At 66.4% G+C, this 23,666-nt stretch overlaps 1 protein-coding gene across 8 annotated transcripts; it reads left to right on the top strand.

Annotated features, from left to right (window-relative positions):
• The first annotated feature begins 255 nt into the window (after window positions 1–255).
• On the top strand, window positions 256–23,612 carry PHLDB1 (pleckstrin homology like domain family B member 1). Of its 8 annotated transcripts, none has more exons than XM_084301573.1 (25): window positions 256–385; window positions 2,028–2,126; window positions 2,563–2,686; window positions 2,806–2,976; window positions 5,521–5,646; window positions 7,397–8,667; window positions 10,242–10,499; window positions 10,578–10,715; window positions 10,900–11,037; window positions 13,414–13,542; window positions 14,889–15,044; window positions 15,138–15,248; window positions 15,406–15,495; window positions 15,798–15,920; window positions 17,532–17,702; window positions 18,115–18,282; window positions 18,569–18,685; window positions 18,791–18,893; window positions 19,183–19,227; window positions 20,229–20,520; window positions 21,077–21,167; window positions 21,259–21,405; window positions 21,565–21,784; window positions 21,935–22,020; window positions 23,380–23,612. In XM_084301573.1, exons 2-25 carry the CDS (start codon window positions 2,067–2,069, stop codon window positions 23,518–23,520), a joined length of 4,476 nt encoding a protein of 1,491 aa, XP_084157699.1. In that variant the 5' UTR covers window positions 256–385; window positions 2,028–2,066; the 3' UTR covers window positions 23,521–23,612. The 8 variants fall into 8 exon arrangements, with proteins under 8 accessions (XP_084157699.1, XP_084157695.1, XP_084157698.1 ...); XM_084301569.1 differs by lacking the exon at window positions 256–385 and adding an exon at window positions 762–916; XM_084301572.1 differs by lacking the exons at window positions 256–385; window positions 13,414–13,542 and adding an exon at window positions 762–916.
• Window positions 23,613–23,666: the final 54 nt, after the last annotated feature.

Genomic DNA, 23,666 nt, shown 5'->3' with positions numbered 1-23,666 from the left:
TACCCGCAGAAGAAAGGGGCTTTTGTCTTCCCTCGGCTCCAGGAGTCACGGAGGGAGCCGCCAGCCCGCGAGCGGCCCTGCACGCGGGGGGCATGGGGACCGCTCGCTATTTGCCGGTAACTGAGCCCGACCCCTTGGCATTTGCTGCCTTTGCCTCTTCCCACGGCGGGAACAAGCAGCGTGTTTTGCAGGCTGCAGGGAGAGAAGAAAGGCGGCCTTGTCCGCGCCAGAGGTGGGGCGCCGGCCGGGGCGGCCACGCTCCCGCCCCGCATTCCTCTGACAGAGCCTGCTTGTGCGGGGCTGTGCAGGGGAGCCAGGACACGGGGGCTGCTGCGGGCGCCCCGCTGCACCCAGCGCCGCGGGGACCGGCAGCATCTCCGGCACGGTGAGGAGCGGGTGAGGGGGCTGGCACGAAGCAGGGTGGGCATCTGGGGGGCGCTGGAGCTGACGGCGGGGTCCTCGTCCCAGCCGTGGGACTGGCGGAGGGTGATGGAGCAGAAGACACCAGGGTGGAGTAAGAGCAGGCAGCAGGACGTGGGCAGGATGGGGATATACCCCTGAAAGGGTGCCGGGTGGGGCGGTGGGGCTGGAGCTCCCCCGTTTCTTGCCCGCGGTGATGCACGTCGGGGATCACCGCGTGGGGAAGGGGTTAACGCCCGCACAGGATCCCACCCTGGCTCCGCTCCCTTCCTATGCAGGAGCCCGGCCCCTCGCTGGCTTTTCCTCCGGACGTTGTTGTGGGGCCTCGGTGTCGGTGAGGAGAAGGGGTACGGGCAGGCCACAGGCTCTTAAAATGCTGGGGAGCGTGGTCCACCCGCGGGCGGGCAGCACTTGCCGGCCCCGGCAGCTTGTGGGGGCTGCGGGGACTCTGCCACGGAGGCTCCCGCTCAGCACCCGCTCCAGGATGGGGTGGCAGGTAAGGGAAGGCAGAGGGGGGCCACATCCACGCCTGGTGGGCACTGGGGGGCTGCTCCCAGGCAACTGGGGACTGCTGGGGGGCTGCCCGCAGGCTTTTCGTAGCCCCTCACCAGCCCCTATCCCGCACGGGGTGCCCGCAGCCCCGTTGGGCTGTCGCTTCGGGGCAGCCAGCCCTCATGTCGAGCGGAGTGGTCTGGGCTCCGTCCCAGCCCTGGATCCGACGCCTGCTGTTTTCCAGCATTTCATTTTTTCCGCAGTGTGTAATAGCCACCCGCTCGCCCCCGCAGCTGCGCGCGGTGCTGGCGGGGTGGGGAGCGCTGGCCCTCGCCCGGCGGGACGCGGGGGCCGGAGGTGATGCACGGAGCCGACCCCAGGGCTTGTCCCCATGCCCGGCACACCCTGGCTGCTCTGCACAGTTCATGGGGTTGGGAGGGAGAGGATTTTGTTACCTGTGAGCAGCAGCTGGCCCCGGGCTGGGATCCCCAGCAGGGTGAGCCCACTCCCCTGCTGCGCTCGCCCACGGTGGGGCCAGCGTGCCCAGGAAGGGTTCGGCTGAAGGGTTAAGCCGCACGCAGCCAGGCCGGGGAGGAAGGAAAGGACGCAGGGAGCCGAGGACGGTAAATTTAGTAACCCCAGAGCATCCCGTTCTGTGTCCCAGCCCTGCGCAATAAGTGGCGTGAGCACCGGCTGAGGGGAAATCGCTGCCTCCCGGCACCGGGTTCCTCCCTGTGAAGGCACTGGGTGGCCACCCCGGCTGGCAGCACGGTGGCCACTGGCTTGTTTGCCATGCCCGTGCATCACACGCCGGCCAGGCCTGCCGCTGATGGGGTGGGAGGGCTGGGGGGGTGTGGGGAGCCCCCACACACCCCTGTTCCTGGGAGAGCTGCTACCCACAGCCTGACGGCTTCTTCCTGTGCTTGGTGTGTGCGTGGGGGTTTCCTGGGTGAGCCGCAGCCTGCGTCTTGCTGGGCAGGGACGCTCACCAGCTTTGGGGAGCGAGCGCAGGGCCAGAAACGGGAACAGAGCCCAGGGAGCCCCGCAGCACAGCCGGGGCCCTGTGCTGGCGGTCGTGGCACAGCTGCCCCTGCTGACAGCTCTGTTTCTCCCAGCCCGTGCCTGGCATCGCCAGGAGCCTGCGTGCAGGCACCATGGAGGCACCCAGCAGGAGCGCCGCCAGCCCAACCCGCAGGGTGCAGACCATCATCCAGGTGAGTGCACGGGGTGGAGGGAGCCGAGCCCTTCCCACACCGCCCCAGCACACGGCAGGGCCCTGACTTGGTGGCATTGGGGGCCGTGAGGGGACACAAAACCCGGCTGTGACAGCAGTGCCGAGCCCCTGACAGCGCAGGGATGTGGTGGGAGCCCTTCTCCTCGGTGCCAGCCCTGCTGCGATGCTGCTCTCTGGCCTCTCCTCAACCCAATCCTGTTATGGGATCAGTGTAAAGCCAATTGAGCTAAGTGGCTGCTGGCTCGGATCCTCTTAGATGTAGCCCAAGCCCCAAGGATCCCCCCTGCGGACCTGATGTGGGTCTGGCAGCAGGGTGGGAAGGAGCCCCGGGCTCTGGGTCAGCCCCCTCCCTGCCCAGCTTTGCGGGGCTCACGGGGTGCTGCAGGCAGCCCTGACCCCTCCTTTGTCCCCTGCAGAACAGCCCCCTGGACCTGATCGACACGGGCAAGGGGCTGAAGGTGCAGACGGAGAAGCCACACTTGGTGAGCCTGGGCAGCGGCCGCCTGAGCACTGCCATCACCCTGCTGCCCCTGGAGGAAGGTGAGTGCTGGCTGCTGGCCTGGCCTCCTGCATGTAGGATCACCCCACACAGCTGCCTGCGGTGGCTTTTCGGGGTCCCCGTGGGCAGCAGGAGGAGCGCTCAGCCTCTCTCCTGGCAGGGAGGACCACGATCGGCACGGCTGCGAAGGACATCGTCCTGCAGGGCCCTGGGCTGGCACCTGAGCACTGCTACATCGAGAACGCCCGGGGCACGCTCACCCTGCACCCCTGTGGCAACGCCTGTGCCATCGATGGAGTGAAGATCCAGCGGCCCACGCGCCTCACCCAAGGTAGGGCTGTGCCGCAGAGATGGGTTTTGGCAGCTCCAGAGCAGGAGCTGGCCCCGGTGGGCAGGGTTTGTGCCATCAGATATTGGAGGTCTCTCCGGAGCCATCCTGCCACTGCTCATCCTGTTGGAGCAGCTCCTGGCGGGGGCTGTAGCAGGGTGCTGGCACCGTCTGGGAGGTTTTTTTGCCCAAAATGAACGTTATCTTGTGACCTGGTGCTCGGGGCACAGGCTGGGAGGTTGGAAAAGATCTCCGAGATCTCCAAGATCTCCACCAGTACCATCTGCTAAGTCACATCCCTCAGTGGGGACCTTTCCCGAAGGAGCAGCCCATCAGGGGCCGGGTGCTCAGAGGGTCCCCGTGTGGTTGGGGACCCCTCTGTCCCCCCACCCCACTGCCTGCAGGCTGCGCGCTCCTGGCACCGCGGGGAGGACCCGGCGCTCCGGAGCGGCTCCTCCGAGGCTCTCAGCCTCCCGCCCAGCCTCCGTGGCTCTTTCCCCGGCCCTCGGGAGCCGCTTTTTGTGTCCTCAGCCCCCGGGGCACGAAAGGAGCCGTGTGTCCGTGCGGCGGCGGCGAGCACCGCCCGTGCCCCTCCCGCGCGGCTCCTCCCCGGGGCGGTCCCGGGGCGCTCCCGGTGCGCGGCCCCCGCTGCCGGGGCGGCGGCGGCGGCGGCTCCGTGGCCTGCGGGCGGCTGGGGCACGGCGGCGGCTCCGCGGTGAGTGCGGGGGGAGCCGCGTAAGGGGCACCGGGGGGTTGCGAGCCGGTGGGCACCGAGGGGGCGGTCGGGTACCGGGCACCGGAGCCGGCCTGCGCTCGCTCCGGGGCCGCCACCGCCGCCTTCGGGCTTTGTTCGGCGGCCCCGGGGGCTGCCGGAGCCCCGCGGAGCCTCGCTGGGGTCGGCTGCGGGCAGCTCGGTTCCCCCCCCACGGCCCCCGGGGCTGCTCCCCTCCCTTCGCCGGCCGCCATCTCATTCATCGCCCTCGGTGTCGGGTTGCGCCGGGGGCAGAAATCCGGCTCCTGCTCTCCCCGGGAGCGGCGCTGATTTCCCCGAGCCGCTGCTGGGGCCGGGGGGAGCCGCACAAAGGCCCGGAGCCGGGCTTGGGAGCTCCGGGGGGGGCTCGTCCAGACCCCCCTGGCGCAGTGCCGTGGGGCTGTGCGGGCTTTCAGCCGGCACGGGACTCGTTCCTGTTTTAGCTGGAGGATTTTTGCTGCCCGGGAGGGATGCCCTGCGCCTCCCCGCGCTGCCCTTTATCGGGGGGCGGCTGGGGGCTTCGAGGGGGGGACCCTGGGCTGGGCATGGTGAGAGCCCCTCCACGGGAGGAGGAGGAAGGGGGCTGGGGGGCGATGGAGATGGGTGCTGGGGCTTTGCCGTGCCGGTGGGTGCCGGGTGGCCGCACGCTGTCCCTTTGTTCCCTCCTGCCTTGCGGTGGGCTCGGCGGCAGGCACGGGGAAGGTGCAGGGTGGGCAGAGCTTGGTGGGCGTTGGTGAACGATGGCCGTGCCAGCTAATGTAGTGTTTGGGAGGTGTCCCTCACCCGGCGTGATCCACGCCACCCAAACCTAAGCCCCCAGAGCTGGTGTCCCCGCTGGGCAGGCAGGGTGCAGCCACTGGGCCCGCCGGGACCCCTGCCCAGGGATTTCCCAGCCCAGCTCCCTTCCCTCTGGACCCCCCTGCGCTGGCAGGGCCGGGGCTGAGCCTGCCGCTGCTCTCCAGGTCTGTGCCTGCCAGCTCAGCTGCTCCAAAAAATGCATCCCTTCCAGCAAGGGATTTTCGGCTGCGGCTGACAGCGAGGAGCAAGCCTCTACCCAGGGCTCTGGCAGGCGCTTCAAAGCGGGGTGTGTCGGCAGCAGCCGTGCTCCGCCAGCACAGGGCTCCCCAGCAGCAGCAGCAGCGCTGGCTGAGAAGGCTGCGTGCTGCCTGCTCCCAGGCACCCTGGGCTGGGTGTGGGACTTTGGCACCGTGGCTGCCAGATGCCGTTGATCTTTACTGCCGAGGGACCTTTTACAGCCCCTCGCGGGGCAGGTGTTGGCAGCGTTTCCCCACTGGGGCGCTTCGAGCTCCATCCATCGCCTGCGCTCGGCGGCGACTAGCTGCAGCCTCCGCTGCCGGTTCCCTTGGGCTGTGCAGCCTGGCTTCCCTCCCTGCATTCCTCCTCCTCCCTCCCTCCCTCCGAAAGCTCCCGGTTTGGGCCGAGCAGCAGCCTTCTCCCGCGGTGGACAGGAGCTGTCTTGTCTGCAGCTGGCGGCGGCGCTGGAGCACAGCCAGCTCCCTCTGACGTGCAGCAGCGCCGAGGCCCAGGCCCCAGCTGTGGCTGCGCGAGATGCTGCGCCCAGTTGTGGAGTGACCTGGATTTCAGCCCTGCCCTAAGCCTGTGCTGACGGCGGGGCTCGCTCCCACCCCGGGGAGCGTGGCACGGCCAGGCGCTGCCCCCTGGCCTGCCCTCGCCAGCTCCCGTCTCTCCTCTCCCCAGCGGCACCCAAGGGTGCCCAGCCGGCTGTCCCCGTGGAGCTGACACCCCGAGGGAGCTGACACCCCCTCTCTCCGCAGGTTGCACCATCTGCCTGGGCCAGGCGACCTTCCTGCGCTTCAACCACCCTGCTGAAGCCAAGTGGATGAAGAGCATGATCCCGGCAGGGGGCAGGAGCCCCGCAGCCGTCTATGGGCTGCCGGCAAGTAGGTGACCCCTCCGCTTCCAGGCAGGGCTGTTTTGGGATGGCAGGGGGGTCCCCGAGCCCCTCGGGGAGCTGGCAGCAGGGCTCGAGGCTGCCTGCAGCAGGCGTTTGTTCCTCAGCCCTCGTTTTGGGTTCTCCTGGGGAGGCAGGAGGGGATGAAGCTGCACGAGCTCACCCAGCATCCCCGCAGGGTCCAGGCTGATGCCGTCCGGATCAGTGCTCGCACCCAGCCCCAGATGCCCCGTGGTGCCCGTGCTCGCTGTTGCCTCGGCCTGGTGTCTGTGCTGATGTCTGTTAATTATTAATGGCGCCTGAGAAATGTGTAATTGTACGGGCAGCGAGGCAGAGCAACTGGTTTCTGCAGAGCCTGGGTGCCCCTGACCACAGGGGGGGTCTCGGGGCCGTGCTGCTGCCTGGGCAGGGCTCTCACCCCTCGGTCGGTGCCAGGGCTGCAGGGTGGTGGGGGGTGATCCCCTCTCCCCCCCGCCTGGGAGCTGCTGTTTACATTCAGGGCTGGCTACGAGGAGGCTGTGAAGGCCGTTTCCCTGGCTGTGCTGCTTCATCTAGCCAGCTCCTTATCTCCCTGTGTCTGTCTGGAGGCCGGGGACCTGCTTGGTGCTGGCACAGCCCCTGCTCCTTCCACAGTGCCAGGCTGGGGATGCTGCAGGCGCAGATCCATGTCTGGAGGTGTCTGAAACCCAGTAGCAGGGCCTGCAGCCACGCTCCCTGCCCCGAGCAGCATGCCCTGGCACTGCACGAGGTGCTTGGCAGCCTCCCCTGTGCCACGTGCACGGTGCTGAGGGCCAGGAAAGCATCAGACCCTGCAGCTGGGGGACGGGGAGAAAGGACACAAGGAGTTGCCGTGTCCATAGTGTCCTGTGACTGCCCGCAGCTGCTCCCCACGTGGCCCCTGCTCGCACCCCCTGCCCCTGTGGCACTGGGTTGCTCGTGCAGGGATGCTGCCTGCTGCTCTGGGCTCCTCCTGGGCTGTGGGACCGGTGGTGTCCCTCCCAGCGGGGCCTCTGGGGTGTCCTCAACCCCTCCTGGTGCTGGTGTTTCGTGCTGCTGCTCTCCTGGTTAGCTGTGGCTGCTCGAGACCTGCCTGCTGTGCTCCGTGAGACAGCGCCGCGGGGCCCCTCGGCGTGCTCCCATGCAATGATTGTGCAGGCAGACAGGGCAGGAGCCTCGTGCTGTGGGGAGAGAGGATTTAATGAAATGAAGAGAGCTTGGGGCTGCTGAGCAGATGAAGCTGCTGCTCGATCCCATCGCTTTCTGCAAGAGGCCGGGCTCTGCGCTCTGTGCCCGTTGTGCCAGGAGCCTCTCCGGCCGCCCAGAGAGCAGCTCCCAAATGCTGCTGGTGGGGTTATCTCACGGCCGGTGACATGTGAAGGGCACAGAGCAGCCCCCTGGGATCACAGCGGGTGCCTGCAGCCCCCCGGGGAGCGGTGCCGGGGCTCCTGGAGCAGGCACCTCACCAGAGGCCAGGCAGAGCTATCGGGTTTCTGTTGCCCTGGTGATGGGGCCGGTGGGACAGCAGCTGGGTGCCAGCCTGTCCTCTGGCCCCATGTCCCCGGGGACAGTCCGTGCGGTGGCGGGGGGCTTGGCAGAGGGGCTGGGACCCTCTGCAGGTCTTGCAGGATGGCTCCAAGCGGGGCTGGGGAAGGGGCCGCCCGCAGCGTTGGTTGTTCTGTTGGCACCGTGGTTTTGGGGCCTCAGCCTGCTCTGAAACCCGCTCCCGTGTCTGCCTGCAGAGCCCGAGGCCCTGGTGAACGGCGGCCGCCCGCTGCCCCTGCACGAGCTGGCAGCGGGGGAGCGCGCCCAGCCCAGCCACAGCTCCCTGGTGAGCTCCATCGAGAAGGACCTGCAGGACATCATGGACTCGCTGGTGCTGGAGGAGCCGGCGTCCCCCGGCAAGAAGCCGTCTCCCCGCGGCCCGTCCCCGCTCTGCTCCTCCTCCGTGGTGAACGGGGGTGGCCGCTGTCTCCTGTCCCCCCCGCTCAGCCCCGGCGCCACCTCGGGGGGCTCCAGCTACGAGAACGCCTCGCCGCCCTTCTCGCCCCTCTCCTCGCCCACCAGCAGCGGGGGCTACGCCAGCCACTCGCCCAGCAGCCAGGAGCAGGGCCCGGCCGTGCCCCCCGTCGTGCCGCTCCGCTCCTCCAGCTACAACCACACCGTGCAGCCCCCCTCGCAGCGCCTGCCCTACGGGGGACACGGCGAAACGCGGCCGGCAGAGCCCCCCCGAGCTTGGCAGGCCGTCCCGGACACCCCCGTGGCCCCCGTTTCCATCGGCCTCGGGGAGCACCGAGCAGGCAGCCCCCGCTCCCAGCCCTCCGGGAGCCCCCGGCTGACCCCCAGGACCCCCCTGGGCTCCGCAGTGCCGCGGGCACGGGCAGCCCTACAAGAGCGGCCCCCCAGCCCCTTCAGGGAGCCCAGGGACCCCCCAGCCCCCAGCCCTGCCCGGCAGCCCGCAGCCAGGGTGCTCCCAGATGCTTCAGGACCAGCCAGAGCAGCCGCAGGGCTGCAGCCCCCCGAGAGCCCGCGGGCAGCCCGCAGGACTGTGGAGAGCATGCGGGAGCTGCCCCCGCTGAGCCCCTCCTTGTCACGCCGGGCTGCCAGCCCCCGGGCAGCCCCGGAGACCCCCTCCCCGCAGCCCCGGCTGGGCAGAGAGGTTCCCGGGAGCCCCCGCAGCAGGCGTAAGGGCCACGAGGAGCCGAGCCCTGCAGCAGGGAGGAGCAGCAGGGCTGGGAGCCCCTCGTCTCCGCTGCTGGCAGAGCCGGCGCCGCGCCGCCCCAGCTTCGGCTCCTGCCTGAGCCCCGCGTACAGCCTGGGCTCCCTGGCCATGCCCTCGCCCCGGCAGAGCCCCCGCGCCCAGAGGAAGCTGTCGGGGGACGTGAGGCTGCCCGCGGGCGTGCGGGAGCGCAAGAACAGCATCACCGAGATCAGCGACAACGAGGACGAGCTGCTGGAGTACCACCGGCGGCAGCGCGAGGAGCGGATGCGGGAGCAGGAGATGGAGCGCCTGGTGAGCACGGCGGCACGGGGGGCAGCTCCTGGCCACGGGGAAGGGGGACTTGTCCCAGGCTCGGCGGGTTCGAGCCGGGGTTTTGAGGGGCTGGAGACACGGGGCGTGCTCTTTGAGCTTCTGTTTTTCAAATGTAGGCCTTTTCTCCCCGGGGATTTTGCTGCAGTTGCTAACAGCAGCTTATGAATGATGTGAACAGGCTCCCAGGCTCGAGTTTATCCAGAGAGATTATGGCCGGGAGCTGCTGTTGGTGCCCCCGGGCTGTGTGGGAGCTGCTGCCTTGCACCAAGTCCTTCTGCTTGTGGCAGCCAAGGGAAGCCCCGGGCTCAGCCTGCAGCAGCATTGTTCTGATGTGCACGGCTGCTTGCTGCTGCAGACGTGTAAATTTTGGTGCCTCCAGGGTCGCAAAGTCCCTGCCAGGGCTGTGGCTTCTAGCCGGGCTGCGGTGGCTGCCTGTGCGTGGTGTGCAGATGCTGTTCCTGGCTGGCAACTGCTGGGAGGCTCCTGTGGGCATTGCATCTCTATATTTAGGGCTGGGGATTGAGTTTTTATAGAGCGAGCAGCTGCCTGGGTGGGGCTTGCCCTGTGCATCTGTCTCTCTCTTTGCTGCTGAGGGGGTCTCCCGGAGCACCCAGGGGTTGCAGGGGCCAGGAGGGTGCTCCCTGGCTCAGCCACCTGGGGGGCACAGTGCAGGGACACGCGTGTCCCCCCCTGGTGTCGTGCCCAGGACAATCCATGCTCGTCGCTGCTGTGCGTGCCTTTGTTGGCAGCGCCGCCTTTGTTTTCCCAGGGAGGGGACCAGGCTGGTGCAGAGGCACAGCCTGCGCCTTCTGGGGCTCTGCGTGCTGGGGGTGCCTCCCTGGGGGGCTGGCTGGGACCCCCGCTGGGGCGCTGCGGCGTGGCAGCGGTGCCGGTGCCCGTCCGGCCGGGCAGCAGGAGCCCTGTTTGCTCAGCCCTGACTCATGGTGGGTGCAGACGGCCTGAATCACCACCTCGAAATAGCCCCGTGCGGCATGCAGAGGCAGCGTGGCGCTGGGCCGGGGCTGCTGTCTGTAATTAGCCTGTCTCCAGCTCCAGGCACATCCCATGCGCCGTGGGCTGACGGTCTGCCCGCCGCCCGGGGCGGGCTGGGGGCACGGAGCAGTGCAGCCTCCAGCCCCATGGAGCTGTCAGGGTGGCTGGGACCTGCCGAGGTGGGCGACAGCCCCAGAGCCAGGGGACGCAGAGGCTTGTGACATCCCAAAGTGATGGGGGGGGACACGGACAGGCACCCAGGGTGACACGAAGGGAAGTGGAAGTGCCCCGAGCCCACCTGGCACGGCTGCGATGAGATGATGGAGCCGGCGCTCCCCCCAAAAAAACATTTTCCCTTACATGCTCCGCAGTGGGACCACTGTTGCCTGCTCGCTGGGTCCCAGATGTCCTGGGCAGAGCCCGTGTGCTGGATGGGTGCTGGGTCCCCTCCCCGAGCACGGCGGGCAGACCCGTGAGCTGGCAGGGATGCGGGTGGTCGGTGTCGGTGGCATGGGCTGGGCTGGGTGCTGCAGGGCCGTGCTAACCGAGCCTCCCTGCAGGAACGGCAGCGCCTGGAGACCATCCTCAACCTCTGCGCCGAGTACACCAAGACGGATGGCGCGGAGCTGGGCCATGCGCCCCGGCTCCTGGCCGGGGATGTGGACGCTGGCCGGCAGGCACCCAAGGGTGCCGGCACCGCAGGGCTGGGCTGTGCCCCCGAGGAGCTGGGCGTGCTGCGGCAGAGGGAGAGCCTGGAGAGGTCGGATGAGGAGAACCTGAAAGAAGAGTGTAGCAGCACCGAGAGCACCCACCACGAGGTGAGGGGATGGGGGTGCCGGTGCCGTGCCGCGCCACGCCAGCCTGTCCCGTGCCGTGCTGACCCGCGCTCTCTGCAGCATGAGGAGCTGGTGGGCCCCCGGGCCAAGGAGGCACAGAGGCTGGAGGAGGAGCGAGCCTGCGTGCTCAGCCGCCTGGACGAGCTGAAAGGCCACGTCAAGGACCTGGAGCAGCAGCTGCAGGAGATGCTGCGAGAGGTGAGGGTCTGGGGAGCTCTGCTGGGGTCTCTCTCGCCCTGTCGTCACCGGCGGGCACCTGATCCCACGGGTGGCACGTGTGATCTGAGATAGACCTCGAGCTGCTGGTCCCGGTAGGACCCAAGTGGGCACAGGGCAGCAGCGGGGGCTGTGGGACGGTGCTGATGTGGCTGTACCCACCCAGGCGGAGATGGAGCGGGCCCTGCTGCAGGGCGAGCGGGAGGCGGAGGCGGTGCGGCTGCAGCAGGAGCAGGAGGTGGTGCAGCAGCTGCAGGAGAAGCTCTCCAGCCTGGACGCCAGCATCCAGAAGGAGCGGGACAAGGTGAGCCCCGAGGCAGGGCTGTCCCTTTGGGGTTGTGCTGTGCTCTTCCCAGCTCCGGTGGAGTTGATGCTGGGGAGGTCTCCCAGGCTGCATTTATCCCCTGGGGGACACGTCCTCCTGTCCCTGGGGTCTGCTGAGCCGTTCGGTGACACCGGCAGCGTCAGCTCCGTGGGGTCACCACGGGCGTTTTCAAGGACAGGGGGAGCATCTGTGCTTGTGCGGAGGGGGAAGAGGTGGCTGGTGGCTTTTCCTCTCCCCTGTCTGTCTGGGACCAGTGCTGCGTCCCACAGCCCTGCTGGAGGAGGGCAGAGATGGCGCTGGGGACGCGCTGTGCTGGGTCTTGGGCTTGGTGTCACGGAGCCTTCCTAGCACTTACCCTGAGGCTCGGGGCCTCGGCACTGCCCTTGCTGCTGGCTGAGGTTTGCAGCGAGCCCACCAGCTCTGCTGCCCCTCAGGATTTTGTGCGGGGTCCCGTGCAGTGCTGGGGACTGCTGGAGCATCCATCCTGCTGTGACCGCCTCTTCCCAACATTTTCTAGCTTTGGCCAGGAAATCTTTGCAGGTGCCTCACCCAGCTCGGTGGCTGCCAGGAGGGCTGGGGTGCAGCGTGGGCTACTGGCCCAAGCCCCTTCCCTTCCTGGGCCTGGAGTCGTTTGCAGCAACCGCTGTGGTCCCTGCGGGAGGGCAGGATGCAGCTTTCAGAGGTGCTTTCAGCTTGGCCCCGTGGGGTCTCCAGCTCTTGTGGGTGCCCAGCTCGCTGCCGCCTGAAGCTGGTGCCATCCCCTCCCTGTCTGCTGGTGCCATCCCTCGCCACGAAGCCCTGCTGGCGTCCCTGCCCTCCTGGGGCAGCCCTGGGTCGTGGCTGCGGGAGCCCAAGCTGTGTTGCTCAGTGCCCGTGGGCAGCTGGAGCCGTGTGGGGCCACCAGCACCTCGTGATGGGACCCCGGCGGCATTACGGTTCTTGTCTTTTGGTTTTGATTCTCCAGCCCTTTGCAGATGTCTTCTCTAGTGAAAGGCAGCCTTGTGCGGAGCTAGGAGAGGAGCAGAAATCTCACTCCCCGAGTCTCTGCTGACTCAACCACCTGCTTTCCTGTTCGCTCTGCACTAACTCTCTCTAACCGTGCCTGCTCCGAGCGCTGCCACTAATCGCTGCCACCCCTGCCCCCCTTTCAGCCTCCCCTGCCCGTGGGTGCCCTGGGCACCGTGCTCACCTCCCAGGCAGCCCCCCGGGAGCGTGGGGCAGCAGCAAGCCCCACATCCCTCCTGCGCTGCCTTACCTCCTGTCTGCACCAGGAGCGAGCCCCAGCTCAGTGCTCCTGCACCGTGGGGAGCAGGGGAGCTGCTCCGGGGGATCCTGCCCCAGCTCCAGGGACACAATTCCAGGTGGGAGAGCCACAGGTTGGGGACCTGGCGGTGTGCTGGTGTCCCCAGTGCCGTTGCCACTGAGCACGGCTGGCTGCAGAGTGTGGGGACAGCCCGGTGCCAGGCACAGACGGGGGCCACAGGGGCGTGTTTGGAGGCGATGTGATGTTATTACCTGGCTTCTGAGCACTGACAAGTACTGCAGAAGAAAAGAGAGTGGAGGATGCTTGTGAAACGTGGTCTTGAGACAAAATATTAATGGGCAGTGTTCCTTTCGAGGCTTGCAAGGGTTTGCAGGGTTTCTCAGCGGTGTCCCAGTGAGGACAGGGCTCTCCTTGCTTTAACAGTGCACAGCAGTGCGGGGTGCACAGGGTCCAGTGTGCCATGGGTTTATCCTTGAGACAGGGAGCTGGGACTCCGGGCTGCTTTTTTGGCTCAGCAGCTTGGACAAGTGTTACCTGCAGTGCTCCATGGTGCTCAGCCCTGCGTGGTGCTGCAGGAGCTCTGCGAGGCAGCCCCTAGGCAGAGGTTGGACCTGCTCTGGCTAACTGCTGGTGTGCTGGGTTCTGCCTGAGCATCGTGAGCACAAGCCTCTGGTTATCCCGAGGCTGGCTGCGCAGCAAGGCAGGGGTCTCTGGCAGTGGCTGGGGCTCCTGGCGCCCTGTGACGGGCAGCTTGCAGGACTGGGATGACTTTAGCCATGCTGCAAAGCCAGATCAACGTTGAGCTTCTCACTGCCCTTAAATCTTTGGCATAGAAACATGAACCTGAGGTCCAGGGCAGGTTGTAAGCCCCGTAACAGCACCCAGCCTGGGGTTCCTGTGGCTTTTGCTCTTTCAATCTCTTGGTAATTGCCCCCGCGCTCCTCCCCACGTGCCCCTCTGGCTTAGCCACTTTCTAATCCTGCAGCTTCTGCATGGCGCAGATTTGAGAAGTGTTTTCTCTCTTTTTTTTTTCTTTTTTTTTTTTTTCTCTTTTTTTTTTCTTTTGTTTGTTTTGTTCTCCCCCGATTCAGGAAAGGGCAAAGCTTGATGCTGAAAGGAAGGAGCTAGAGAAACTCCGGGCGCTTTACAATGAGTCGAAGAGCCACCTTGATAACTGCCCTGAGTCTATGCGGGAGCAGTTGCGGGAGCAGATGCGAAGGGTCAGTGTCTCCCCCCCACCCCTCCTGGACCATGGCCCACCTCCCTCCGCTCCAGCTTAGGCCAGCTCTTCCCTGGCAGCTGGGGCCACACTGAGAGCGTCGCACCGGGGCTGGAGGAGGCTGGCGCCGTGCGGGTAAGCTTGCCGCTCGCCTGGCCCCGCGGCGTGCTGCTGGCTCGGCAGAGCACGGGGCTGTCCCGGCCGGCTCCTCTGGACCAGGCAGGGCACGAGCACGGATCCTGCCCCGAGGGTGCCAGGAGGAGCTGCGTGCCCCGTGGCAAAGCTCCGCGCTGTGCGTGGGGTCCCCTCCTGGGGACTCGCTCGGCTGCTTTGCGGGGCTGCACCCCCTGCCTGCCCCCTGGGAGCTGTGGAGGAGGACGTGCCCTGTGCCAGGGCCATTCTGGCAGGACACTGAGCATCTCCAGGGCGTGCAGGTGTAGCTCTGTCCGTGTGTCTGGCCGTGGGAGCTGGTGCTGGGTGCACAGGAGCTGGTGCCCATCCCCCTGTAGTGCTGTCCCCAGGGCGAAGCTCAGGGAGCTCCGCGTCCCTGCGTGTCTGCTCCCAGCTATTTCCTGTGCGCATTTATTTACACAGGCCCGTTGGTTTATGTTAGCGGCGGTCCACAGCATTTTTTTCCCATTATCTGGTGTTTTCCGGTAGCTGCTGACCCTCCCTTGTGGCTAGAGCAGTTCTCACTGCAGCACTCGCACACAGCCCGCTCGCGGCCCCTTTCCAGGTTGGATGTGTTACAGTGGGTGCTGCCCACGGTGCGTGGCAGGCAGGGATGCTCTGTGGCCCAGGACGTGATGGGGTGGCTCTGGACGTGATGGGGTGGCCCAGCACCAGCGGTCCTGGCATGCAGGAGCCCCAGGGGCCGCCTCTGTGCCGCGCGTGGCTTTGGAGCAGCACGTTTCCCACTCACCAAGTGTGGGAAATGCGTTCCCACGGCGCCAGCGCTGCGGGGGCAGCGTTTTCAGACCGTGAGCTGAGTGCTGCTGCCACTGCTTCGAGGCTGGGAGGTCCCAAGGGTGCTTGTCCGGCACGGTGTCGGTCCGTGGTGGGCTCTGCCTGCCGTGGGCTCGGTGGCGGGGCGCTTGCCGCGCTCCCCGCGTGGTGCTGGTGGTGCTGGTGCTGGTGGTGCGTGCTGGTTTTGGCTCCACAGCCTGGCAGGGCACAGCCCCAGCCTGAACGGGGTCCCACGGGGGGCAGCTGGTGTGGACGAGCTCTGGGCTTGGCTCCCAGCTCTCGTGAGCTCCTCATCCCATGGGGTCTGTGCCCGGCGCCTCCTCCATCACCTCCGCGCTGAGGCAAAGGAGTGAGCAGCCGCCCCGTTGTGTGTGTCCCAAGGAAGCGGAGGCCCTGGAGACGGAGACCAAGCTGTTTGAGGACCTGGAGTTCCAGCAGCTGGAGCGGGAGAGCCGGCTCGAGGAGGAGCGCGAGACACGGAGCCAGCAGCTGCTGCAGAGCAGGGCTGAGTACCACCGCAGCATCGCCCACAGGAAGGTAGGGACGGGGGGCAGCAGGCAGCTTGCCCCCAGCCAAGCCTCCTCCCCTCTCTTCCCTGTCCCCAGTGGCTCAACCCCTGCTTGTCCCCAGGACCGGGTGGCTGCCCTGGATGCTCAGGCTGCCCAGATCCATCTGCAGAGCGCCCAGGAGGCTGAACGCCTGGCCAGGGAGAGGAACAGCATCCTGCAGCTCCTGCAGAAGGTAACGCGGGTGCTGGAGCGTGCAAAGTGTTGGGTGTGCTTTGGGAACGGGTGGAGAGACGGGATCTGGCCTCCTGCTGCAGCGGGTGCTGGTGTTTGGGATGGGCTCGGTGGGGTGGTGGTGGTGGTAACCTTCCTGCTGTCACCCTGTGCCTCAGGAGAAGGAGAAGCTTGTGTCTCTGGAGAGGCGATACCAGCTCGTCACAGGCGGCAGGAGCTTCCCCAAGATGCCCTCGGCACTCAAAGAGGTAACTGGGAGGATGGGGGGACCGTCCCCAGAGCTGCCCTCACCCCTGGGGATGAGCCTGATGCGCAGCAAGCTCTTCTCTGCAGCGCTTCCTCTGCTCCTCAATGCCTTCTGGCTAGAGCTGGGTGCTCCAGGCTGCTCTGAGCCAATTTGTGGGCTGCAGGAACCATCACGGGGCTGGGAGGGAGGTGAATGCAGCAGAGCGGGGTCCCCTCGTGTCACAGCCTGCTGCCTGCCGGCTCCTGCCGCTGCGTCCCTGCTGCCTGTGCCCGCCTTGCCTACGTGATCTTTACCCTCCCACAGGAAACCCTCCATATCTCAGAGCCTTATGAGCTGTTAGAGGGAACTAAGCCCCTGAGCCCCCTGCCAGGAGCAGCTGCCTCCTTAGCTTCTCCTCCTGCCCACTCCTACCCCAAGGCGCAAGAGGTAATGGCCCCGGCCGCACGTGCTCGTGTGCTCGCCCCATCTGCCCCATGCCAGGCAGCCCGAGCTGCTGCCCAGGTCCCCTTGCTGGCACCAGAGCCCCTACAGAGGCCGACAGCCCCTCGGGGCAGCAGCCGGGCCCTGCGAGTGCTGGCTGTGGTGGCACAGTCTGGGTGTCCCCATTCTGGCCATCCGGTAGCCGGACTTTCCAAAACCCATTGCGTTGACACAATTTGGTTCAGGCAGCGTTGAGGAAGTGGCTTTTGAGCAGTCTGACAGAAGATAATTTAACAGTGAACTTCTGCCAGTGCCTAAGCCTCGAGGGAAGGGCTGTGGCGAGCTGCTGCACATCTGAGGCTTCCCAGCGGGTGCCCAGCTCTGCCGCGGGCACTGGCACCAGGCTGTGCCCTGCAGGGCTGCACAGAGGGCTTAGCCTGCCCTCCCCTGCTCCAGATCGCCCTGCTGCTGCTGGCAGTGGCACGGGGAGGGCGGCTGCAGGGTTGTGTGGGGAGGGAGGCTCCCAGGGGTGCTGCTTTCAGCCCCAGCCCCATGCCTGGGCTGGTGCCAGAGCAGCCTTGAGGCACCTCCTCCAGTGCTGCCTCACCATGGGGGGCTTGCAGCCAGGCTTGGGACCTTGGGGACCCTGGGTTCAGGGTGCTGGGAGCCTTGGCAGTGCAGGACAGAGCCCTTTATCCCCAGTGCTGCTGCACCTAAGGCAGCAGAGGCGGTGTGCTGGGGCTCCTGGCCCCGCTCGCTGGCAGGGAAGGGCTGGTGGCGGCGGTGGCGGGGTGTGTGTGTGCATGGGGAGGTTTTCTCCCGCGTTGCAGTCCGTGCCGTGAAGCCAGCACATGGGTCTAACTCTCCTCCTTCTCCCCCACTGTGGATTTCTAGGAGTACATGAGGCTGTCTGACGTTTTCAGGTTCTACAGCAATGCCTATGGCTCCAGCCTGGACACTAAAGCTTCTGCTGCTGCCCCTGCTGCTGCTCAGCGCTCTTTCTTGCTTGCTGTGCCCTCTGCAGCCAACGAGGTACCCGCTCCAGAGCATGTTTGGGTTGCCTTGAGGGGCTGCCCCGCTCTGCGGCCTGGGCCTGGAAGCGAAGCTGCAGCGGGCTGGCTGCGCGGCCGCCTCCTGTGTCTGGTGCTCAGAGCTTGCCTCTCCGCTAGGCTGGGGGATTTCTCTCGCTGCAGCCGAGCAGGAGGAGGGAGGGGAGTGACCCCGTCCCCGAGCTGGGGCTGGAGCGAGGCTCGGGGGCAGAGCAGGGGGCGAGGGGCTCAGCTCTGCGCCTGTGGCTCCTGCAGGCTCTGCCGCTGCTGCTCCCGGCTGAGGAGGATGCAGAGAAGGTTGGGACCGAGCTTCGTCCCCTGGGCTGGGCTGGAGGCAAGACGAGGGGCTGGAGAGGGGACGTGTGATGTCCCTGCTCCGTGCTCTGCAGCACCCAGGGGACTGGCAGCAGTCATCCCCGCCAGCTGGCCTTCCTCCTGGGGATGTTAAGCCCTCTTCTGGGGGCTCGTCTCCATCGCCGGCTGCTCGCTCCTCTGTGCCTGTCCCTGTCTGGCCACCCTTGCCCTCCACAGTCCCTTCTCCCGCCTCACTTTGCTTCTCTCTGCCCAGTACGTGACCGTTGAGCAGCTCTCGGGGATCCTGTGCAGCGTCTGTGCCCCTGCCGCTTCCCCGCTGGGCCGTGCCCCTCCAGCTCCTTCGTCCCCAAGCTGCGGTCCTCCTCCTCCTCCTCCTCCTCCTCCTCCTGTGCTGGCTCTCTCTTCTCCCTCCATCTCCTCAGAGGTTTGTGTCCCCTTTCCCTCCCTCTGCCCCCGAGCACCCTCGTGGTGGTGAGGGGTGCCGGCAGGCTGCGCAGGACATGCAGGGAGGGTTGAGGTGCCTGGCGCGCTGCTGTGCAGCCCAAAAACCCTCAGGAAGCTGTCCTTGGCTGCTCAGCTCCTTGCTTGCTGCTCTGCTGCCCGTGTGGCTCCTTCCTGAGCCCTGCCCAGCCCGTGGTGCAGAGGGGCAGGGGTGTCCTGGAGCTGCTGGGGCTCAGCCGGGACCCACGGGCTCTGCACCTCCCCTCCTGCCCTGCTGCCTGGGTATTGGGGCAGGGGTGCTCTGACCTCTCACTCTCTCTCCGTTTGTCCCTCTCACTGTGTTTCTCTGTCCGTCCGTCCTTCCCTCCCTCCCGTCTCGTGCCATGTCTCTTCAGATGGAGAAGCAGCTCCCAGGGGGCCCAGCGTGGCTCCCGCCTCTTGATTTAGAGAAGTGGTACCAGGAGGTCATGGCTGGCTTTGAGACCTCCTCCTCCCCTCTCTCTCCTTGTTCTTCCCCTCCTCCGCTTCCAGCTAAAGCTCACTCTTCTCAAAAGTCTCTCCAGGTAATGCCCTGCTCCCCCCAAAGTCCCTTTGGGGCAGTGTGGGGCAAAGCTGCGGTGCCTGGGGAGTCCCCAGGGCAGGGGGGGCTCAAAATTGGGTGCTGGAGCCCCCCGCAGCACCGTGTCCCCCGACACCATTGGGGCGAGCGGATCCGTGGTGTGCCGTGTTGGTGGGGGGCAGGAGCTGGCTCTGCTTTGGAGTGAGGGGAATCCTCGCAGCCCTCGCCCGCTGTGGGAATTTGCAGCCCCCCAACGGGTTCCCAGCTCACCTCTGCGCCTCCGTGCCCAGGTCTATCGTGCCAAACTGGAGGGTGACAGCGCCGCGCTCCCCCCTCGGATGAAGAGCAGCACCCCGTCATCCTCGCAGCTCAACATCTCCGCGCTGGGGCGCAGCCCCTCGCCCAAGGTAGGGCTGCAGGGGGGGGGAGCCGTGCCCTTTAGGGGGCTGCTGCCTAGCTCCAGCCCTGCTCCAGGGTCACGGGGCCGTGCTCACCCCCTTGTCCTGCCCCAGGGCCCCCCGCACGCCCAGAGCCACGCGGGCAGCTTGCCACGCAACCTGGCGGCCACGCTGCAGGACATCGAGACCAAGCGCCAGCTGGCCCTGCAGCAGAAGGGTAAGCTCCTCGGGGGTGCGCCTCCTGTCCCAAACACCCAGGGCCGGGCTCTGGCTGGGCTCCAGCCTCTTGGCGCATCCTGGCAGAGGAAGGAACCCGGCTCTGTCCCTTTCCTGCCTGGCCGAGGGCAGCGGGGACTGCCCGGGGCTGTGGGAGCCCCGTGGACGGCACAGCCAGGGGCAGCGGCGAGGCTGCAGCGGGACACGGGCGCCTCTCTTACGGTCTCTTGCTTTTCCCCCTCTCTCTCCCCCCTTTCCCTCAACCCCTCCACCTGACGGCGTGCCTCCAGCCGACCCGCTCTCGGCAGAGCCCTTGCAGCCAGGCGATGCACCAGGTAGACACACGAGTGGCTCGGACCTGCCTCGAGTGGCCCCCCGAGGCGGCGGCATGGCTGTTTGCTGGTGCCTTTTTGCGTGGATGGGGAGGGGGCACGGCCAGCCAGGACCCCGGGGTGCTGACAAACCCCATGCCCCCCGTGGGTGCTCCATACAAGAGGAGCTGGGAGAAGCTCGCTGCTCCAGGCACCTGCATCCACCTGGGGTGTGTGGGTGCCCCCCCATCCCCCTGAGCACTGTGCTGAGGTTTTTGTGCCTGTGAGGGAAGGGGCAGGAGCGAGCATCCCTCAGGGGCTGCCAGCTGGACCCACAGCCCCATCCGTGGCGTTCTTTTAGGCCAGAGCTCCCCGAGGTGAGGCTTTGGGGTGCTGTAGCTGGCGTGGGGGCTTGGCAAGCATGGTCCCGGGCTGCTCCCCACCCAGCGCTTTGCCCAGCCTGACGCATGTGCCCCTTGGCTGCCCCTGTTTTGTGTGTCTGAGTGTGCTGCTGTGGGCTGCTCTGCCCCAGATGATGGTCTGGAGGAGCAGCTGGCTGTGCCTACCCCTCCGGGAGGGCTGTGCCAGCACGGCAGCTGGGTCAACCCTGCCTAGCCATCGCCTGCGGAGCTGGGGTTGGCACCAGGGTGCCACCTCCCGCTGGGTTCTGAGCCCAAATCCTCCCCAAAGGATGCTGCTGCCCAGGGCACTTGCGGTGCCCAGCCTGGAGTCACGGCTCCAGCTCCTGCCTCCGTTTATCCCTGTTCCCCCTGCAACTCCGGTGGCGCTCCCAGGGCTGCTGACCTGCTCCCCAGGTCTGCGTGTGTCCTGCGTGCAGCGCTGAGCAGGGCACGGTGCTGCAGCAGGGCTGGACAGAGCCCTGCTCTCAGGAACAGCCCCAAAGCGGGGCTTTGATCGCGGTGCTCCATCGCAGTGGCTTCTGTGCCCCCGTGGGCTCAGGCAGCAGAGCCTGCTGGCTCACTCCTGCCCGCTGACCTGCCTCTCTCCTTCTTCCCGGGGTGCAGGTCAGCAGGTGATCGAGGAGCAGAAGCGGCGCCTGGCAGAGCTGAAGCAGAAAGCGGCCGCCGAGGCTCAGTCCCAGTGGGAAGCCCTGCACGGGCAACCCCCCTTCCCCACCTCCTACCCCCCGCTCATGCATCACTCCATCCTCCATCACCACCATGCCCACAGCGTGGGGCCCCGGGCTGAGGAGCTGGACCACGCGTACGACACCCTCAGCCTGGAGAGCTCGGACAGCATGGAGACCAGCATCTCCACGGGCACCAACTCGGCCTGCTCACCCGATAACATGTCCAGGTAATCCGGCTGAGCAGCCGGAGGGGTGCAGGTTTTGCATCCAGCTCAGCCTGGAGCCCTTGCCAGAGGTTTTTTTTAGCTGCCTGGTGAGCCAAGATGCCCTTCCCAGCCTGCTGCTGCCCCGAGGTGCAGGCACCATCCCCACAGAGGGGTTTGCTGGTGGTTGGTGTTGAGGCTGTGCTGGATGGGGCTCGAGTGCTGCACGGGAGCCTCCTGCCATGAGCTGTTTGCTGCCACACCTCCATGGCACCATCCTTCATCCCATGCTCACCCACAGCCTCCCCCAGCATCAGCTCTCCGGGGTTGGTCCTTGGGGCGTCTGGCGGAATGCCAGGCCCTGTCCTCGCCCCGTCCAAGCAGAGGGGGGCTTTGCCACCCCATCCAGCATCTGGTCGTGCTGAGCCAGCCCCTGGTGCAGGCAGGGCAGCAGGACCCACACTGCATAGCAGCCCAGGGCCTGAGCACTCCTGTCCTGGGTGCTGTCAGATGAGTGGCACTTGGTCCTGGGCAGGGCTGAGCTGTCCATGCCCGGGTGACGGCCGTGCTCCTCTTGCAGCACGAGCGGGATGGACGCAGGAAAGATTGAGGAGATGGAGAAGATGCTGAAGGAGGCGCACGCCGAGAAGTCGCGGCTCATGGAGTCCCGGGTGAGCAAACACATCCCCGGGAGCAGGCTGGGGGCTGAGAGCACGGACTGGGTCCCCGAACCACCGGGGCTGAGCACCTCTGTGCCTGCAGGAACGGGAGATGGAGCTGCGGCGGCAGGCGCTGGAGGACGAGCGGCGGCGCCGGGAGCAGCTGGAGCGCCGGCTGCAGGACGAGACCACGCGCCGGCAGAAGCTGGTGGAGAAGGAGGTCAAGCTGCGGGAGAAGCACTTCTCACAGGTGTGGGGCTCGGGGCCGCAGCTCCCAGCACTTCTGGGCTGCTGGAGCCCCTCTCCCCAGTGGGAAGATGCCAGCTTGGGCTTGGTTTTGCTGGTGGGTGCACGGCTCTCGCTGTGGTGCTCGTGCAGCAGGGTTTGCAAAGCAGCGTTGCTTCCCCAGGCCCGGCCCCTGACTCGGTACCTCCCCATCCGCAAGGAGGATTTTGACCTGCGGCTGCACATCGAGTCCTCAGGGCACAGCGTGGACACCTGCTACCACGTCATCCTGACAGAGAAGATGTGCAAGGGCTACCTGGTTAAGATGGGGGGCAAGATAAAGTCTTGGAAGAAACGCTGGTTTGTCTTCGACCGCATGAAGCGCACGGTCTCCTACTACGTGGGTGAGTGCCTGTGTTGCCTGGAGGGAACAAATGTGCTCAGCCCTTGGTCCCAGCGTGGTGGCTGCATGGCTCCAGGCTCCCCTGCCCCACACGTTTTGCCTGCCCCCTCCTCATGCACCACAGCTGACACCGGTTCCCTCCCTCGGGCAGATAAACACGAGACAAAGCTGAAGGGCGTCATCTACTTCCAAGCCATCGAAGAGGTTTACTACGACCACCTCCGCAGCGCTGCTAAGGTGAGACCTGGGCACCGCTGTCAGGCCGTGCCCTCAGCACCCAGGGCATCCTCTGCACGGCGCTGAGCTGTGTGGGCTGGGGGCAGCAGCAGGGGCAGCTCGTGCTGTCCCCCAACAGGGATGCATCCAGTGTGGTCCCAGCACAGCAAGGGACAAGCGGGGCAGCCCCTGCCAGGGCTCCCTTTGTCACAAATCGCCCCTCGGCAGTGGAAGGGCTGCGTGTTGTGCTCCGTGCAGGGTCTCAGAGGTGTCCCAGCCCCTTCAGCCTACCCCAGCTGCAAGGGGGATGGTTGCACAGCTCCTTCTGCGTGTCAGCCTCAGTGCTGCCCGGTGCTGGGCTGGCGCCGTGGCCCCCCAGGGAAGCTGGGGGTTGCTTTGCTGTGCTCTCACCTGCCTGCACCGCGTCCTCTGCAGTGGGGATGCCCAGGCCACCAGCATCATAAAATCACAGAATCATTAGGGTTGGAGAAGCCCTCCAGGATCGCCTGGTCCTACCACCACTGTCACCACTAAACCATGTCCCCAAGCACCACATCCAACCTCTCCTTGAACACCCCCAGGGACGGTGACTCCATCACCTCCCTGGGCAACCCGTCCCAACACCTGACCGCTCTGTGAGAAGAAATGTCTCCTCATTTCCACCCTGAACCTCCCCTGGTGCAACTTGAGGCCATTCCCTATAATCCTATCACTGGTTATCTGCGAGAAGAGGCTGAGCCCCAGCTCCTCACACCTTCCTTTTGGGTAGATGGAGAGAGCAATGAGGTCTGTCCTGATCATCCTCTCCAGACTAAACATCTCACAGGACCTGTGTCCCAGGCCCTTCCCCAGCTCCGTAGCCATGCTCTGGCCACACTCCAGGCCCTCGATGTCCTTCTGGTAGTGAGGGGCCCAAAGCTGAACACAACACGGCCTCACCAGAGCAGAGCACAGGGGCTGATCGCCTCCCTGGGGTGCTGATTGCACTATTCCTGACACAACCAGGATGCTGTTGGCCCTCTTGGCCACCTGGGCACACTGCTGGCTCGTGTTCAGACCAACACCCCGAGGTCCTTTTCCTCTGCACAGCCTCCCAGCCTGTAGCCCTGCATGGGGTTGCTGTGCCCCATGTGCCGGACCCAGCACTGAGCCACGTTGAACCTCACCCCTTGACCTTTGCCCCTCGCACTGACACTTCCCCACAGCTCGGTGCCTACTGAGGGTGCCAACTCCCTCACCCAAGTCATCGATAAGAGATATTAAAGAGGGTGGGCTCCAACATCACCCCCTGAGGACCAGGGGCCGGCTGTGGGGCTGGGGGTGCGGTTGGGGCTCGGGGTGGCCCCGCAGGCGGCCCCTGACCGTGCTCCGTCCCCACAGAGCCCCAACCCGGCGCTGACGTTCTGCGTGAAGACCCACGACCGCCTCTACTACGTGGTGGCCCCGTCGGCCGAGGCCATGCGCATCTGGATGGACGTCATCGTCACGGGGGCCGAGGGCTACACGCAGTTCATGAGCTGAGGGCTTTTGTGGGGTGAAGGGGAGGGGACGCCGGGGACCCTCGAGGAGCCGGGGCTGTGTTTGTGTGTTCTGTTTGTTTTTTAACGTCGACTTTTTCCAAACAATTTGGCTGCAAACGTGTCAGAACCAACGGGGCGGGGAGGGGA

The sequence above is a fragment of the Netta rufina genome (genome assembly GCF_964035555.1).
Source record: "Netta rufina genome assembly, chromosome: 25".
NCBI lineage: Eukaryota > Metazoa > Chordata > Aves > Anseriformes > Anatidae > Netta > Netta rufina.
The sequence above is the reverse complement of the archived record's forward strand: the minus strand, read 5'-3'. Positions and strand labels throughout refer to the sequence as shown.